This window comes from Ceratotherium simum, chromosome 5, assembly GCF_057802395.1.
Source record: "Ceratotherium simum simum isolate JZ-2026a chromosome 5, ASM5780239v1, whole genome shotgun sequence".
NCBI lineage: Eukaryota > Metazoa > Chordata > Mammalia > Perissodactyla > Rhinocerotidae > Ceratotherium > Ceratotherium simum.
The window spans coordinates 14,888,625-14,907,455 of record NC_141904.1 but is presented as its reverse complement, the minus strand read 5'-3'; the positions used below and the strand labels follow the sequence as shown (position 1 = coordinate 14,907,455).

The 18,831-nt window shown below is 51.3% G+C and overlaps 1 protein-coding gene across 4 annotated transcripts in view; it reads left to right on the top strand.

The window, feature by feature from the left end:
* MRAS (muscle RAS oncogene homolog) overlaps positions 1-18,183 on the top strand; it is a 56,817-nt gene extending 38,634 nt beyond the window's left edge. Inside the window, exons 3-8 of one of the 4 annotated variants that reach the window (XM_087430504.1) lie at positions 6,908-7,061; positions 8,820-8,919; positions 13,395-13,474; positions 14,801-14,884; positions 16,397-16,571; positions 16,664-18,183. In XM_087430504.1, the coding sequence (XP_087286630.1) occupies positions 6,908-7,061; positions 8,820-8,919; positions 13,395-13,474; positions 14,801-14,884; positions 16,397-16,532 (554 nt within the window). In that variant the 3' untranslated portion in view covers positions 16,533-16,571; positions 16,664-18,183. Of the gene's footprint in view, positions 1-6,050; positions 6,159-6,907; positions 7,062-8,819; positions 8,920-13,394; positions 13,475-14,800 lie in introns of those variants that run through there. The other 3 variants (XM_087430506.1, XM_087430503.1, XM_087430505.1) reach the window with 3 other exon arrangements.
* Positions 18,184-18,831: the final 648 nt, after the last annotated feature.

Genomic DNA, 18,831 nt, shown 5'->3' with positions numbered 1-18,831 from the left:
TGTGATAGAATTTAACAAGTCAGTTTTTAGTGATTTCCCTTAAAGCTGGTGTGGGCTGTCTGAACACAAGAGCTGCTTTTCCTGTAGCATGCACGTCATTTGTCCAGTCATTCTGCAAGTACTTTTTCAGCCTCATTGGATGCTGAAGCTTTTGGGGGACCCAGGGAAATGAAAGCCAGGCTCCCTGCTCTGGGGCTTTACCCCATGGTGAGGAGCAGAGCCAGACCTAGAGGCACAGACTTGGAGAAACAGATGACACACACAATGGGAAGGGTCAAAGATGGAGGCCAGGGGCTGGGGCCCTCAGGGGAGGAGGTGACGGCAGGCGTGCGGAGGGCGGCTGGGACAGCCATGGAGAGGGCACTCTGGCTGGAGGTCATGGCTTGGCAAAGGCTCAGAATCAGACAGCCTGGCTGGTTCTGGTGGCCACAGCCACACCCTCTGGTTGGAGAAAAAAGATTGGACCGCTGGGCAGCTGGGCCTTGGTGAAACCTGAGTGCACTCCTCACCAGCGTGTGGCCTTGAGCAGATCCCTTTAACTCCCTGGGCCTCAGTTTGCTCATCTGTGCTAGGGGCTGGTAATACCTTCCTTCCAAGGCCGTGAAGAGGATGAGAGAGCATGTGTGTATAAAGCCCCGCAGGGCACCTGCCGCCAGCAGGAACACAGTGGCTGTGACTCCTTTTAGCCAAAGAGCTTGGACTGTACCCTGGGCTGTGGGCCAATGGCAGAGCCCCCAGACCCCATGCCAGAGTTTGCCTACCTCTGGAAGCCCTGGAGGAGAGGGGGTGAGGGAGGGGGCAGAGGGAAGGGAAAAGGGAAGCGGGGAAGGGGAAGTGGGCTTGGCAGGGACCCAGGCTGGCGCCTCCTCCATGCTGGCTGTCCACCTGCCTGGGCTCCCAGACGTGCCACGGCAGCGTGGGGAGCTGGGCCTCCGCGATCCATGAGACCGGAGAGCAGCCCCCGGGTTTCCACTTAAATCCTCCTCAGCAACACTGCTGCCCCATCAACTCTAGGTTGGGGGACTGACCCCCTGTCTCCAGAATCGGTTTCTCTCTTCTCTCTCCTTCCTAAGTCTGCCTGCCTCTGTCTGTCCGTCTGTCTGTCTCTCTCTCTCACACATACATACATACATACACACACACACACACACACAGTCTGTTTCTCTCTTCTCTCTCCTTCCCCAGCCTGGCTGCCTCTGTCTGTCTGCCTCTGTCTCTGTCTCTCTTTCTCTCAAACACACACACACACACACACACACACACACACAGTCTCTGTCACACACACACACACACACACACGCACTGGCAGAACACCTCTTCTCCCCCAGTGACTAATACTTTCTGTCCCGGGAGTCCTCCTACCTTCCTGACCTCAGGCATGGGGAATGCAGGCAGATAAAGCATAGCTGCCCGTTATCCTCAGCCGCCCCCAGGAAGTCTTGGAGGCAGAGCTGCTAACGAGGGGCCTGTGACCAGGCATTTCCAGGCGTATGTGTATGGAGGGGAGGGCTGGACCCCAAACCAGATCAGGCCCAGCTCAGCCCCTACCTCCTCCTCCCTGGTTGCACCTGTCCTCCCGGGGCCCACGGTTTGGAATTTCCAAGGTGCCCTCAACTCTCCTCTCTCCCTTGGCCCCCACAGCCATTCTCTATATTCTGTGTCCTCATTCCCTCCACCCCGTCTCAAACACACCTGCCCTCGCTCATGCTCTGATTGCCTCTGCCTGGGTCCCTCCTCCACCTCTTCACTTCCTCCTCCAAGCCTCTCCCTCTTTGGCTGCCAAACTCATCCTCCTCTGACTACATCCCCTCTGTGAACCTTCAGTAGCTCCCCTGTGCCCACAGAGTGCGAACATTTTAGTTTAGGATCCAAGGTCCCCAGCCCCTGGTCTCCCTGTCTTCTCTTTCTCCCGCCTTGAACCTTTTACCCAGCACCCAGCCCCTCACTGCTCTCTGCTTTCCAGCCTTCGGGCCCTTGCTCATGCTGTTTCTCTGCCTGGAAGCCCTTTCCCCCGGCTCCAACTTTTTATGTCAAATTCTATTCTTCCTTCAAGGGCAGGATAAATGTCCCCTCTTCTCAAAAATCTTCTGTTATCCCTCTAAGCTGAAGGCACCCCCTTCTCTAGATCTCCAGTTGTGTGTATCACTTTCTGTCCTGTATTGTTGTTTTCCCATATCAGCCCAACCAGCTTCTGAGTACCTTGATGGCGAGATGCATCTTATTCTTTAATCACCCACAGTACCAAGCAGAGTGGTTGGCACACAGTAGGTGTTCAGAAAATAAGTGGCAAATAGATGACGGAATACACCCCTTAGGGTTCCACATGCGGCTGCTTCTGTCCTCCAGAGGTGGGGCAGGCCTGGCGGTCGACGCAGAGCCACACCCTATCCCTGTCCAGATTGTTATTAGGATTATGCTGGGCTCTCACAATGAGCCGGAAAGTTCCTATGTTTTCTGTGCTCTGGAGCAATTTGTAGATTACAAGAATAGCTTTGTGCCATTTGGGGGGTAGATTTTGTCTCTTCAATTTCATCTAATTATTGACCTATTCAGGTTTTGTATATTTCCTTTAGCCAATTTTGTTCATTTATATTTTCTTAAATCATCCATTTCATCAAGAATTGAAATTTTATTGCTATAAAACTTTATATAGTTTTCTCTCATAATTAAATATATATCTATATCCATAGTCATAGGACTTTTCTCATTCCCAATGCTTATTTGTCTCTTTTTTCCCTCTGATAAGAATTACTAAGGTTTTTTTTTTTTTAAGGTGAAGTTTTTTTCTTTTTTTTGAGGAATATTGGCCCTGAGCTAACATCTGTTGCCAATCTTCCTCCTTTTTTCCTTTTTTCTCCCCAAAGCCCCGGTAGATAGTTGCATGTCCTAGTTGTACATCCTTCTAGTTGCTGTATGTGGGACGCCGCCTCAGCATGGCTTGATGAGTGGTGAGTAGGTCTGTGCCCAGGATCTGAACTGGCAAACCCCGGGTTGCCGAAGTGGAGCGTGCGAACTTAACTGCTACGCCACTGGGCTGGCCCCAGGTTTCTTTTTTTCAATTGGTGCTTTCAAAGAATCAGCTTTTGATTTTTTTAGATATCAACTACTTTTTCTGTCCTCCCATTTTCTTAATTTCTGCTTTTATTGGTGATTTCTTCTTTCTTTGGTTTTCTTTTTCTAGCCTCTTGATTTAAATGCTTAGTTAATTTTCAGTCTTTCTTGTTTTCTGAAGTGCATTTAAAGCTGTAATTTTTCTCTGAGTACCATTTTGGCCTCAAACCCAAGGTTTATTTCTGTTCGTTGTTGTTCAATTCTTAATCATTTGCAATTTCTGCTTTGCTTTTCTCTTGAACTGGAGAGTTATAGAGCAGTATAGCTTTTTAAATTTTCAAGTGGATGGTTTCTTTTATACTCATGTTTCTGTCAGTTTCTGATCTTGTTGCATTATAGGCAAAACATGGCCCATGTGATTCTGCTTTCTGGAATTTGTCAAAATTTTTATTTATGGCCTAATATATGGCCAATTTTTGTGACTATTTCATGTATTTGAAAATGCTTATTTACTGTTTGAGTGTAAAGTTTGTTCTCTCCGTCTCTCAGATTAAGTTTTTAACTTGTATTATTTAATGAAGATCATTACTTTTGAAGGGGCACTTGTTCTATCTCTAAGAGAGGCCTGTTCAGTTCTCCCATGTATGAGATTTGTCAATTCCTACTGTTTTTAGAAAGCAGTTTTTTATACATATTTTTTTTCTTCTTCTTCTTTTTTTTTGGTGAGGAAGATTGGCCCTGAGCTAACATCTGTTGCCAATCTTCCTCTTTTTGCTGAGGAAGATTAGCCCTGAGCTAACATCTGTGCCCATCTTCCTCCATTTTGTATGTGGGACGCCTCCACAGCATGGCTCGATATGTGGTGTGTAGGTCCATGCCCGGGATTCGAACCTGTGAACCCCAGGCCACCAAAGCAGAGCATGTGAACTTAACCACTGTGCCACTGGGCCGTCCCCTATGTATATATTTTTAGGCAACATTTTTAGATGCTTATGATTTGTGACTTGGGCACTTCTCGATGCTTGTACATTTTCCCATGTGAATACCCAGATTTGTCCTGTTTAATGCGTTGGCCTTGAATTCTGTTTTGTGGATGCATGTGGCTGGCATATTCTTTTTTATCCTTTTAGTTTTCATCCTTTTTGTGTCATTTTGTGTTATATGTGTCTTTAGTAGCAGACAAATGGATTTTGTATTAAGTATCTACTTTTAATAGGTGAATTTAACCCGTTTGCATTTACTGTCAGCGGTCATAGTTAGGTTTATTTCTGCCATCTTATTTCCTGTCTACTTTTTTAACTTTCTTATTTTTTTTTCATTTATTTTTGCCTTTCATTGGATTGGTCCCATTTGTTCTGTTTTCTTTCCTCTAATGATTAGGTAGTTTTGAGTTTTATTTCTATTCTAGTGGTTATTCTGTATATGTACATGTGTGTATACTTATATTTTTCTGTCAGCATCAGGATATAATCACTATCTTTAGCCTCTTCCCAAATGAGGCAAGAACTGTACTAGTAACTTACTTTTTCCCCACCCCCATCCTTATGTGTGAATTATCATAGATTTCAGTTCTAAATCGTCATTCATCCTCTTTAAATTGTGTAACAATATTTATTTAAACTTTACTCTTATGTTTTGTTGTTTGCTTACCATTGTTTATCATACCGTTCATCTTTCTCTTTTATGGGTCCATTTTTCACTTTGCTGGAATATATCCTCCAAGAATCCTTTTAGAAAACATGAGTAATCTAATTTCTAAGACCTTCAATGTCTGAAATACTATTTTTCTTTTACAGAGGGTCCATTTTGATTTTCAGCTCCCTATTGAGTGTTTTTCTTTTTAATTCTGAATGATCATATTTTTAAATACCTTAGATCTCTAATTTTTGCTTTGGATAATACACACCCTCAAAATCTGTGAATATATTAATTACGACGTTACCGGAATGTCTTCTGCTGTTCAGTTCAGGCCTTCACATCCCCACTTCAGCCAAATCCACGCCATTTCCGTCTGTTTGACTGTTGCAGTTCTGAGTGGGATTTGTTTAGGAGAAAAGGCTCCACTCCCTCCAGGTGAAGATGCAGTCTTCCTGCCCCCTCTCTGGGAAATACTGGGGACACTGCTTCAGTCTCCCCACTGGTCCTCAGCTTAGATTAGTTTTGTTAGCACCTCCCTTTTACATCCAGGTCGAATTCTAATGTCAGAGCTCAAGGGACCTGAAGGTCTGGGAGCCCTGCCCCTCATTTCATCCGTGAGGAGACCGAGGCCACAGGAGTGAGCAAGAATAGCCATGAGCTGCTCCTGTGTCTGGGGCACATCTCCGGTCCTGGTGTCCACCAAGCCTTGCCCCTCTGATGTGCTGAGTGACTCGGGAGGATATGCAGGGATGACAGGCTGTGGGGACAAGGTCACGTTCTCGGGCACTATCTCAAGGTGCCTGCTGAGGAAAGGTGCATTCCTGGGTGTACTGGATAGCTTTCCTTGCCATCCACACTGGCAACTCCCACGTCTGTATCTCCTGCCCCTCTTCTCTTCTCAGTTCCTGACGTAAGTCTCCACATGCCTATTTGAAGTCCCACATAGGTGTCTGAGAGGTTCTCAGAAACCGAGCCCCCAAACCCTGCTTGTCACCCGGTCTTCCCCCCATCAGTATGTGTGCCACCATTCTTTTGGCTCAGGCTCAAAACAGCCACTATCCTTGATGCCGTTCTCTCTTGTCCCCTGCATCCCCATATTTTCATGCAGAAAATTAAGTTGAAACAACCCTGATGATCCCATTGTAGGACATGGAGGCACAGAGAAGTGAGCTTGCCCGGGGTCACAGTCTGGGAAGGAGGAGCCGGACTCAGCCCAGGGGTATGGCTCCAAAATCTGTAACCAGCCGCTCCACTGCCTCCAGGAAGAGGGGAATTTGGGTCTGGTGAGAGTAGAGCGAGCTCGGAGAATGGGGAGGTTAGACGGTGAGCAGGGGCTTGCAGATGCTGAGAGGTTCAGACTTCATGCCCCCCGTAGGGCTTCGGCAGGATGCGAGGAGGTCAGGCTTGCCCATCTAAAGGGACACCCCCCCCCCCCAGGCCGTGGCTGTAACCTCTGAAACAGGCAAGAGGTGAGCATTTTATCTCAGCAGGAAGGAAGCTGAAGGAGAGTGGGCTTCAGGAATCCACAGAGTGGGGGTGGTGAGCGGGGTGGATGGGATGGGGGAGGAGCCTTTGCTGAGGTGGTTCTCCCCAGCGCCCTTGCTTCCCCTCCAGCACCCCCTACAGCCACCCCTGTAACAGCCCCATCCTAGGAGAGTGACCCTGGCTCTCCAGGGGCCACTTCTTCCCCATGACCTGCCTGGTGTCTGTCGGCACAGGGACTGAGGACCATGCCTGACCAGGATGGCCTCTTCGGGGCCGCCCCCTGGGGCTCTCCCCCCTCCTCCCTAGGGGCTACAAGGTGGGGGCTTGATTTCCATTTTACAAAGGAGGAAATGGGGCTGAGTCAGGTAACTTCCCCCGGCTTCCCTCTGTAAGGGCTGCATGAGGGACCCAAGCCCAGATCCGGGGATTCCAGAGGATTTTGTAGCAGAGTTGATCGCCGACTTGATGAGGCTTTTCTGTAGACGGAGAGTGAAGGCCCAGGGAGCACCGGGGGCTGGAACCGCTCTGTCCACAAAGGAGTCAGGCAGAGCCTCACACTGAGTCTGAGGCCCCGCCGGTCTCTTACAGCACAGCCCAGGGAGCTCGAGTGGGCTCTCGTGGAGACGGCTCAGATCTAGCCGCAGTGGGGACGGTGACAGCAGCGTGTGGGTCTGCAGGCTGCGGGGGCTGCAGGGTGGGGGTGACAGCCCCTGAGTAGCCTCATCCCCCGCAGTTCTGGACACAGCGGGGCAGGAGGAGTTCAGCGCCATGCGGGAGCAGTACATGCGCACAGGGGACGGCTTCCTCATCGTCTACTCAGTCACCGACAAGGCCAGCTTCGAGCACGTGGACCGCTTCCACCAGCTCATCCTGCGCGTGAAGGACAGGTGAGGGCGGCGGCCCGGGACCTGCCCGGCTCCTGGCTCAGAGCAGGCTCTGTCTGTCTGTCTGTCTCTCCCGCTCTGAGATTTGTAGGTGAAAGCTGAGGCACAGAGGGCATTGCTGCATTCAGACCTGGGTCCCTCCAACTCCTACCTTAGTTCTTTCTCCGAGGCCAGACTGCTTCCAAGGCCTCGAGGGGTCAGCTAGCTCCCTCCCATCTCTCCTCAACTGTCCCCACTGATGAATCAAGGAATCGTAAGAAACATCTCTGTTTTTCGGCTCCAATTTAAGCAAATTTTATTACATTCAAAGGAAAAGTGAATTTTCTCTCCAGTATAAATTGTAACTGGTTAAATCACATTTGACTGTGAGATTTACAAGCCCCTAGTTAAAGGCTCGTTTTTTCATTAGCATTATAGTAGTCTCCCTTATCCCTGGGGATTCATTCCAAGACCCCCAGTGGACGCCTGAAACCGTGAATAGTACAGAACCCTAAATATACCGTTTTTCCTATACAGTACAGCATAGATATGCTGGACAGAAGGATGAGTCACGTGCCGGGTGGGATGAAGCAGGACCGCACAAGATTTCATCAGGCTACTCAGAATGGCACGCAATTTAAAACTTATGAATTGTTTATTTCCGGAATTTTCCGTTTAATATTTTTGGACCGCAGTTGACCACCAGTAACTGAAACTGTGGAAAGTGAAACCATAGATAAGGGGGGACTGCTGTATATGGAGTAGTTAAATAATTTGGAGTCTATTTTAAGCCTAACCAATTTTTTCAGTTATTTGGATCTTAAAGAGGCAATGTAAAGGACGTAGAAAGATAAACTAATAGAAAAACAGCTAACTTTGAACAAATCTCAGGAAAGACAGAAAAATCCAGTTAACACCTATTCCAAAGGCAAAGGGTTAATAACTTTACCAGGTAAAGAGATACACGCTCTCACACACATGCACTCACACTCACATACAACATGCACACTCACACACACACACATACACACACACACACATAAAGCTCAAGAGATAAATGTGGGTCAAGCCCGTGACTATAGGAATCTCAAAAGAGAAAACAAATGACTCAGATGTGGGAAAATATTCGGCCTTCTTGCTAATCAAAGAAGTGCAAGGAAAAATAATAAAGGACCGTTTTTCAGCTGTCAAATTATAATTTTTTTGATGAAAATACCCAATGATGCCAAAGATGCTGTGAGACTGTCATTTCATTCACCTTTGGACAGCAGTTCAGTCCCATAGGTCACCGGGAATCTTGAAGGCAGACATGCCTCTTGATCCTGCCCGTCCTCCCCTGGGAGCCGGCCCCATTTTGCAGCTGCCATTTACCAAGTGCCAGCTGCAGGCCAGACCCTGGTCCTGGTGCTCTTTGAGAGCCATTGCTGATGGCCACGACAGCCCTGCATGGTTGGGGCATCAGGGTGACCAGATGGGAGGGAGCAGGTCTGGGGACCCAGTCCTGGCCCAGCAGTGCCTGGCTGCCTTCACTGACAGTGCCGAGCAAGGGGGCTGCAGGGGTGCCCCTTGGTCTCCTGCGGCAAGCCTAAGGCTTCAAACCAAGACAGCCAGCAGCTGCAGGCCCTCTCCCCTTCCTGGAGCTGTGGAGGGAAGGGACTAAGTCAGCTCCAGGCCGACCAGGTGGGTGCTGTGGGCTGTATTGTGCCTGCATTGTGGCTGCATGGCCTTCACCAGCTGTGGGGGCAGCGACACCTCACGAGCTGCTGTTCCTTTATTCCTCAGGGAGTCGTTCCCCATGATCCTCGTGGCCAACAAGGTCGACTTGATGCACTTGAGGAAAATCACCAGGGAGCAAGGAAAAGAAATGGCGACCAAACACAATGTAGGTTGTGTGTGTGTGTGTGTGTGTGTGTGTGTGTGTTGGGGGTCAGGGGATGTGAAAGTCAATACCCTGTAACCCCTGGAGTCCTGTCTGCAGAATAGAGCTCGGGCCTGCTAGGGAGCCTGCTAGATTCCACAGAGGGGCCTAGCGGGGCATGTGCAATGTGGGATATTGTGTGAAACAAGACAACAGACCAGAGAGAAAGCACCCTCTTGTCAGTCAGTAGAGGCTCTGATGTCAGGACCAGGCACCTTCACAGTGGCCGGCAAGCCACCTCCTGGCCCCTGACATGGCAGATTCATCGTGGGCTGTGCAGACGTTGGCTTCTGTCCCCTTCTCTGAGCCAGCCTCCTGATTATGCTCAGCATCGTGGGGATCAGCGGCCATTCACTGAGCCTGCTCTGTGCCAGGCATTGTGCAGGGGGAGCGTTTACTCCTCACAGCCACATGCTTAGGTAAGTCATATAATTATCCCCATCTTACAAGGGGTCAAACTGAGGTTTGCCCAGCCACCCAGTGAATATCAGCAGAAATCTTTGTTTTTGTTGTTTTTGAGTTCATGGTGATGCCCCTTTGCCCTTTGGATGGTGCTGGGTGGGGTCACGGGGCTTCTTCCCGCCCCTCCCTGCATTGGCCCGGCCCGTGCCCCTGGCCTCACTGGTCAGTTATGTGGAAGTCCCCCCTGCCCGCTGGGAGGGCTGCACAGTTGCCCCTTCCCTCTGTCTGGTGGGCCCGCTCTGTGAGTAGAGGGAGGGGGCCCCACCGCATGTCAGTTCTGCTTGTCTCTGCCTTCTGGATTCCTTCACATACTCAGTGAACAGTCCTCGGCCCTGGGAGACAACACTCCCTGCCTCATGGTGCTAACTTCTAGTGACAGGAGACAGATGATAAACAAAGCAATTTAGAGTGTGTCAGAAGGTCACATGTACTGGAGAAAAAGTAAATCAGGGAAGGGGGTAGAGAATGTGAAAGGGAGGGGGCTGCTTTTCCAAATAGGGTGGTCAGGGAAGGTCTGCTGGGAAGGGTCATGTCAGCAGGGGCCCAGGGGAGGTGAGAGAATAAGCCATGTGGATATCTGGGGAAGAATGTGCCAGCAGAGGGCATAATCAGTGCAAAGGCCCTGAGGCGGGAGTTTGAAGAACAGCAAGGAAGCCAGTATGGCCGGAGCAGAAGGAGCAGGAGGTGTGTGATTTGACGCCTTACGGGGTTTTACTCCGAGTAAGAGGGGAAACCACTGGAGGGTTTCCAGTGAGCAGTGACCTGGTCTGACTGAGGGCTGAGCAGCCTCTCCCTGGTGGCCATGCTGAGAATGGTCGGTAGGGCAAGGGTGGAGCAGGAGAACAGTTAGGGGCTGCTGCGGTAACCTGGGGCAGGCTGACGCAGACCAGCTTGGCACTCGTGGCCGTGGCGCGAAGGGCTTGGATTCTAGGTGTGTTTCTAAGAGAGCCAGCAGATTGGATGTGAGGTGAGAGAAAGAGAAAGGAATCGAGGATGACTCCAAGGTTTTGCGCATGAGCAATTTTCAGAAGACTGGAGTTGCAGTACGTGGGCAGGGGAAGACCATAGCAGTAAGTGTGGGAAGACCCGGAGCCCGGCTGCAAATGTCTTTAGTTGGAGGAGCCAAGTGGATAATCAAGTGGAGATGTCAAGACAGCAGTCAGATGTACCATGCTGGTGGGAAATATTGGAATTCGCTGGCATAGAGACAGAACTTAAAGCCATGAAGCCCGAGGGAGTGGGTATAGATAGGGAAGGGGTTCGGGGTTGAGGCTGGGGCACTTCAGTGCTGTGGGTGTGGGCAGATGAGGGGGCAGCAGTGGTCAGGAATGTACGAGGACCAGAGTGCGGTGTCATGGGAGCCAACTATAGAGGACGCCTTGAGGAGGAGGGCGTGATCAACCAAGACAGGTGCTGCTCAGAAGTCTCTGGATGAGGGCTGGGAACTGACTGCTGGGTCTGACATAAGATGCAGGCGTCATGGAGAGTGCCCGCGTCCCCCTGAGTCCCGGACGGGACCCTGAGAGTGCCCAGCCACTCAGTGAATATCAGCAGAAATCTTTGTTTTTGAGTTCATGGTGATGGCCCTTTGCCCTCTGGATGGTGCTGGGTGGGGTCACGGGGCTTCTGAGAGGACCCCTGAGAGGGGGTGCTCAGGGCTTTCACAAATGCCTTCTCGTGTCCCCCCAGCAGCCCTGGGTGGGTGAGTGGGGTGGGGGAAGGGTGCTGCAAGGGGGTGGCAGTAGCCCCATTCTGCAGATAGAAGGGAATGAGACCCAGGAGGTGAAGTGGATTCCAGGGGCCTCACAGCTGGTGAAGTGTCCCCCCCCGCCCAGAACCCAGGTCTCCGATCTCTCAGCCCATGTTTCTGCTACAGCCAATGCGGCTGCCTCATTTATCATTTGACCAAATGACTCTGCAATCTGCTATCCTAATTTTAGAGCTCATAGGGCAAGTTCTTAGCTGACCAAGGCAGGTCGCCCGTACCTGATGCAGGAAGCTGGCATTTCCTAGCTCTTTGGTGGAGATAAATGGTGCCACCATTTATTACAGGGTTTCCTTGGTTTAAGTCTTGTTGCTCCTGAAATCCTAGAATTCTAGGGACCCAGATAATGCACATCAGTGTTTCTGCAGTGGCAGAGGCAGGACCCCCAGAAAGAAGGTGGAGGTTGTCTGGGCACCTGGGGCATACTACAGTGTACTTCTGAGTGACACGGTGGGATGGCAGGCAGCAGCGGGCCGAGGCCCCTGGAACCTGGGACTTATTGAGCTGGAGGATTATGGGATGTGCAGAGGCTCCAGGGAGGTCCCAGCCCCAGCTGCAGGCGCCTTCTCACTTACCTTCTGGGTGCATGTAGGGAAGAGCGCTGTCCCGGCCTTACAGGGTCTTATAGGACTCCAGCTCCCAGGCACTACCAGGGGCACCTGCCACACCTGGAAGAGGCTCCGAAGCTGACCTTGAGACCCCCACCTCTCTGTGGGAGGCCAGGCAGGAAGTGGAACCTGGTTCAAATCTTGATTCTCTGCTGGCCGCTGTGGGCCTTGGGCAAGTGCATCACTACTCTGAGCTCAGTGTCCCCAGCTGCATAATAGAGATACTTGCTTAACTCTGAGGGTTAACGTGAGGATTAAGTGAGGTCAGGGATACTGAGACCTGGGAGGCCAACAGCTCACAGTCATCTCAGTTAAACAGGCCACAGTCTCAGTGGCACAGCCCCCAATGGGACAGCCCACAATGGAGGGCAGTTTCCTTTCAGCGTTGTCAGAGGCTCAGATATCTGTGAATGACTGTTTCAGAGGTCCGAGCCATGCATGCCCCACATGCTCTGCCCCGTGTGTCTGGTCAGCTGCAGCAAACCCCTGCTTGACGCCACAGCAGCTGGGAACATCTGATCTCTGTGATGAGACTTGATGGGAAGATGCTGACTTTATTATGTGTCCTGGGCAGTGGTTTACAACATACTCCTCTAAATAACAACTTCCTCTGGTACCCACCTCCCCGTGCATTTAAATTGTCGACCATTCTTATTTTCTTCACTGTGCTTTTCTTTTTCAAATGTATTATAATAAAACACCTTAATTTTGTAATCAAGAATAAGTTACGAAAAATACCAGAGTTCTGCAGTCTCATCCCAGTTGGCTTACCTCCACCTCCCCTAGGGAAGCCCATGCCGGTTGTGTGTGTCTTGTGGGAGAGTGGGGCGAGCCCTTCCTGCCGTTGTGGGATCCCTGTTATAGGAGAGGACGAGCGCTCAGGGCTGTGTCCTGACCTCATGGAGTTCTCCTGCCTGTGCCAGCCTGCGGCTTGGTGTAGACAGGGCCCTCGCAACCCGTCCTGCAGGGTCACCTCTGCCACATCTCCTGATGTTCAGCTGCCTTTCAGCTGGGCCATGCTTCCGCAGCGTTAAACATGCAGACACAAGCCTTCAGTACACATGGCTGGAATCCCGGGCTCGGAGACGCAGACCAAACAAGAGCTGGGCCCAGCAGGCTTGTTTTGGGGGTCGGGGGCCACGGAGCGGCCGAGGGTCCCCAGGGTGCAGAGTCCTGCCCATGGCCCAGCCTTGCCTCAGCCTTTCCCCCAGAGTCCCCTCTGTAGGGCCCAGGAAGAGGGGCAGAAGCACCCCAAGGTAGAGAAATAGACCTCGGAAAGAAAAGTGAATAGAGTCAGATTGTATTTTAGTTTGATAAATGAAACAGTCTTTAGTCTTCAAGTGTATAAAAAGATCATTTCTGTTCTATTTTTAGGGAGCTATTAAATATCTCTATGACTAGAGAACAAGAGGGAATTGGAAAAGCTGTCAGTGAAACATTCTAACCTTAGAGAGCGAGAAGCTGCTGAAGGGCGAGGCTGTGGGAGCTGGGGTTCTGGGGGGCTCTAAAGCACATGGCCCCTTAGGGCCCCCAGGAATTACATTTAGGGACAGGGCTTTGTGGAGCTCAGTGTCGCTTTTACCCAGTGGGGCTTTGCCTTCCAGATTCCGTACATAGAAACCAGTGCCAAGGACCCGCCTCTCAACGTCGACAAAGCCTTCCATGACCTCGTCAGAGTCATTAGGTGAGCCCGCGTGCCCCCCAGAACCGCCTCTGCGGCAAGACGGGCACTCGCAGCTGCGGGGGCGCAGCTCTTTGTGTGAGGCCGAGGCCGGTGGTACAGGGCTGTTTTGGATTTCTCGTACCCCTGTCCATATCTTCCCCCGCCCTCCCACTGACCTGTGCCCTCCCACTACCTGTGGGTAAAGTGCACACACAGCTACACGGCAGCTCCGCCTCGTCTCCGGCCTCCCCTGGTCCTGCAGTGCGGGCTCCCTGAGGGCAGCCCCCCATCCTGCCCTCCGTGTTCTCCCAACACCGCGGCTGTCAACACGGTGGAAGGTCCGTCTCCTCTTCCCTGCCCCGACGTCAGAGCGCCCTTGGGCATTCCACCTGAACAACCGCATTCTGATTCCCACATCACACATGTGTCTCCTTTCCAGACCCCACCACTGTCCGTCTCCAGGGATTGTCAGAAATCCCAATCCACAGTCCCTAGTACCTTCCTTTGTGTGGTCAGGGTCCCAGCCTTAGTCAGCTCGTGCTCAGACGACTGAAACAGCCTCCTGCCTGGTCTCCCTGTTGCCCATCATTTCAAAATCTCCAACATTCAGAGCAGCCTGACCAGTGGTTCTCAAACACCCTGCAGTGAGCCTGTTGCCTTAGGCTGCTGAAATCACACACAGGGCTCTGACAGCGTCCTTCCTGACCTGCCACATCTCAGCCCCCAGTACACACACACGCACGAACACACACACACGCACGCTCAGCAGGCTCCATGTCTCATTGTTCCCAGCAGGGACTTGTGCTTCAGCCGGCACTTATGCACTCTCAAAGTGATTTTCTCGTGGGCACTTCACCTCCAGCTAGGGTATGCTATCACCAGGAGGTGGTGAAGTCTGGATTACAGACCTATAATTCCAAGGGCAGGTTTTACACCTAGGAAAAATTCACAGAAAACATGTAAAAAGCTTTTGTACTCAGTTGACCTGTCACTTTATTTAAAATATGAAACATGGAAATAGAGGCCAACGCTATGTAACGCGTAACGTAGCTTGTGATTTAAATAAATGTGGCCACAGCGTGGTGTCAGGACTTCTCTGTAGGATGATGAGTTTTGCCCTGCCCTCTGTCCCTCCCCCTTTCCTTGCCTCAGAGATGCCGTCCAGGCCAGGCCCTCCTCCATCCAGTCCAGGCCTTCCTCCAGCCTCAAGGAGGGCAGCCTCTCCCCCACCCACCCCACCCCCAGGGCCAGAACAGGCAGACCGAGGGGCGGGGCCGGGGAGGAGAAGGGCACGGAGAAGCACAGCCCATTTTGACTTTATTTTTCTGCCTTTCATTGTCTCAAAAGGCAACAGATTCCGGAAAAAAGCCAGAAGAAGAAGAAGAAAACCAAATGGCGGGGAGACCGGGCCACTGGCACCCACAAACTGCAGTGCGTGATATTGTGACGGGCCTGAGGCCCTGGCACAGTGACCGTGAACTGGCCAGCCCTCGACACCCCTCCACTGCCTAACCGCACTGAAAACCATTTCTAACCACGACCCTTGGCCCAAGGACTTGGCATAGGAAGGGAGGAAGGGAGGAAGGAGGGTGGGCAGGGAGGAGCTAGGGTCTGGCTTCGCCGAAAGGGCACAGGCTTCCCATCTCACAAGGGATAAGGAAGCGACGCTACACAGAAGCAGCACCCAAGCCCCTCATGTTGATTCCACCCGGTTCCTCCCTCTCTTGGTGGCTGTGTTGTTTCTTTGAACTACATGGTGTTGGTTTGATGTGGAAGTGTCATTCACGTGCAGACTACAGAACAAGCCATGAACAAGCTCCCCCCTGCCCCCGTCCACAGTGTCTGAGCTTGGGTGTCTTTTGTAGATTTTTAAATTATTTTAGTGATTATTATTTTATTAAAGGGGTCTGTGCCCTCTGCCTGGTGAAGTTTCAAGTCTTCAGCAGACCTCTCTGACCACATGTCTGGAATATTGTTGTTGTTGTTGTAACTGAGTTCTCTCGCAGTGCCAAAACTCAACACAACACGGAGGTGGGCTGACTGAGAGACTAGAAGTTAGTGGGAGCTGTAGCTGGAGGCATCAGGAGAAACAGACCTACTCCTGGCCTGTAAACTGGAGAGAAGAGAGATGTGTTTACTCAGAAGGTTTTACTATGGTTGAGGATGCAGATATTAGGAAACAGAATTTTATTTTGCTGAAGGGAGAGGCTGGCACAAACACATCCGTTCTAAAAGGGTTTCATTATCCTGGAAATGTATAAACGAAAGTAGGCTGATTGGCTTTGCCAGAGCGTTCTTTCATTTTTCAGAAGTGTGGGTTCGGTTCTCTGTTCTCCACAGCTGTGTGAGGGCTTCCTCAGACCTGTCTCTCCCTGCTCTCACATCACCTGAGCTACCTGGTGCCTCTGACGCAAACACACAAACACAGGCGTGGATGCGTCTCCACGTCAGAGTAAGCTAGTGTGGATGCCATCCAGAAAACTCTAGTTCATGCAGAATGTTAACCAAAAATGATCCAATACTGTTATTACTAAAACAGCACGGAGACCTGAAGCCATCTTCCCTTGGAGTCAACCGACTACCACTCCTTAGGCCCAGTCAATGAGCAAACCCCTTAAGCATTTGCAAACTGACTAATAGGTTGCCCTCCTGGCACACACTTTTACGAAATTCTTGGATCTTAACCATCATACATAATTGGAGGAGAAAGGAAGGTTGGGGTGATGACATGGCCCCCATATACCTGTTTGCAAGGGGACAGTCGCCCAGCTCCCTCATGATGCCCACCTCCCTCTCAGGTGCTGCTGGTGTGAGCCCAAGACTGGATTTTTCTGGCCAGGGTTGGTGTAGAGGGGCAGCAGGAAAAACAGTGCGCCCCTGAGAGAAGGTCAAAAGATGAGGTGGCGTGGCTAGTGGCCTTATTTTCCATCTGTTACAAATCAGGTCCCTAGGCAAAGTAGAACATCCCTCAGCGGGTGGCCTGGCCATTGTTTGGAGAAAGAATCCCTGGGGCAGCGCCCATCTGGACATCGGGACATCTGGATCCTTCTCCAGTCCTGAGCCCGTGCTGAGTTCCTGACTCAGCAAGATCGCCAGCACCGAGGGGCCCAGCTGAAGAGTGAGTCTGCTGCAGAATGAGACAGTGGGGACTTCCGTTAGTTGGAAATCAAACTTATTTGTCTAAATGGCCCTTTTTTTCTGACCCTAAAGGGAAGAATAACAGAACATTCCAGATCAGGCACTTCAGAGCTTCCCAAGATCCTGTCATGTTAAGGGGCATTTTAAACACTAAGAGGACAAGGCCCTTTCCAGCCCCTGCGGTCCTCTGAGCCACGTCCATAGCAGCTCTGCGTGCAGTGTGATGGCAGCGCACACCGGAGCCCAGGAAGAGGCAAGGCAGGCGGGCGGAAGTGAGAATGGAGATGCTTCACGTCGAGGGAGTGGTGGGGTGGGACAAGAAGCCCCCTCACAAGGCAGTGTCCACTGCCAGAGAACTTCTGCCACGCACAGACCACCACCACACACCCCTGCCCACTCTGGAGCCTGCAGCTCCCTGAGAGCACTGCGTGGGGAGTCTTGTTGGAAGCAGATCAGTTATCTGGAAGGAAGGCCTTAGCCATGAAGATAACCAGACAAAGGCGTTCCAATGCTTCTGGTCCCCCCAGCAGGGGCAGTGCATCTGCCCCACCCCTGGCCCCATCTTCCAGGGCATCTGTCCTGCGCTCAGCCCACAGCTTAACTCCATGGTGCGGGTGGCCTGCAGCGTCTGCTGTTGAGCCAACTGTCAGCCTTCTTCTCCCATGACCTCATTTTCACCAGAGGTGAGATGGGTAAATATACTTTTAAAAGACAGTTCTTTGTGCTTTAGAGAACCATGGGCCCTTGTGGCAGTGGCAACTTCTAGATAGGCCAGAGTGGAGTATACCCTGGGGCATCCCCAATACAATGCCTTTTCCATGGTCACCTGGCGGGGTGAGTCTGGGAAACCAGTTGGCCATGCTACTCTATGACTGAGGAGCCCAATGTGACTTGTATCTTTGGTGACGTCCTGGTGTTCCCAGTGTTTTCTCTGACCACCTGAATAGTGCTCCCATCACATCCCCTGGAGCACACCCTTCCTGAAATCCCCTCACCCTATGCCTTTGCCACTGTGTGCTCTCAGATTTGCTTCTAAAATTCTGATTACTGGCCCCCCCCCCATAAAGGGCTCCTTTTCTCCCCAGCAGGTAACCCTAGCCATCCTCCCCACCCCCACAGTCTGGGGCTATGGCCACTGACTTCCCCTGCACTTTGCCACACAGGGGGCGCTTGGATGGTTTCTCTTAGGACTTTGCCCCCTACCTTCTTGTGGCGCTTGCTGTGGAGAGTGCCTAGTAGCCTAGTGTGTCCTGTCTCACTTTGCCGGGACACGTGACCCACTAGCACATGGCAGCTGTAACCCAAAGGCCCCTCAGACGTGGTACAGTGAATCAGGAGCCACAGACACGTGCCCTCCGTTAGCGATCCATTGGACTAGAAATCCCACGTCGGGCTTCCTTCGAATGACAGATACTTGAATTACCGAGCACCTGTGAGCGCCCAGGTTACACTTCTGTTACACAGTATTCACAGGTGGCCATTGTCATGAAACGAGAGTGATGCCTGAAGATCTCAATGATGCTTGAGCCTTTTATGTAACTTTTTATTAAGTCTTTGTGTATCTCAACTCATTAATAAAGAAAAGGAGAGGAGCTCTTGTCTGTCCTATTTCCTCTTATTCAAATATTCCTAAAGCTTGGCTGAGAACATTGTGAGTTGTCAGTGTCTGGCCCAGAACAACCCCCTCTTACGGAGCAACCTAAAGTGAGGAGGAGACCACTGGGGGCTGGAAAAGCTGTCTCCGTCCTGCATGGAGCCGAGGGTGAAGGTAGGTGAGCGCAGTGTTGAGACACAGCCTCTGGGTGTTCCGCAGCCCTGGATTCAGGCTCTGCCGCCGCCCTGTATGTGACTTTGAGCAAGTGACCTGCGTTAATCTTCAGTGCCCCGCCTGTGGATGGGACAGCAGAGTATACCTCCTAAGCAGACCAAGGGCTGAAGCTCCGTGTGGGAGCTCGTGGTCAGGAGCCCAGAAACAGTGCTCTTTGTGAAGGACACCTACCGAATTGTTTGATGCTGCTTCACATAGAAGCTGCTCCCTGCCCCCATCCACAGGATTACAGACCTTGTACAATGTGATTTGATTTCTCTGTTGATTGAACCTAGAACCGTGGGTACTTGTCCAAGCTGAGCCTTTTGGGGTCCCTTTTTCCAGGGAATAGAGGCCACATCTCTCGGTACCTTTTTGGGTGACAACAGCTGAAACATGTAAACCTGGGAGCTAGAGGGTGCTTCTCACACCC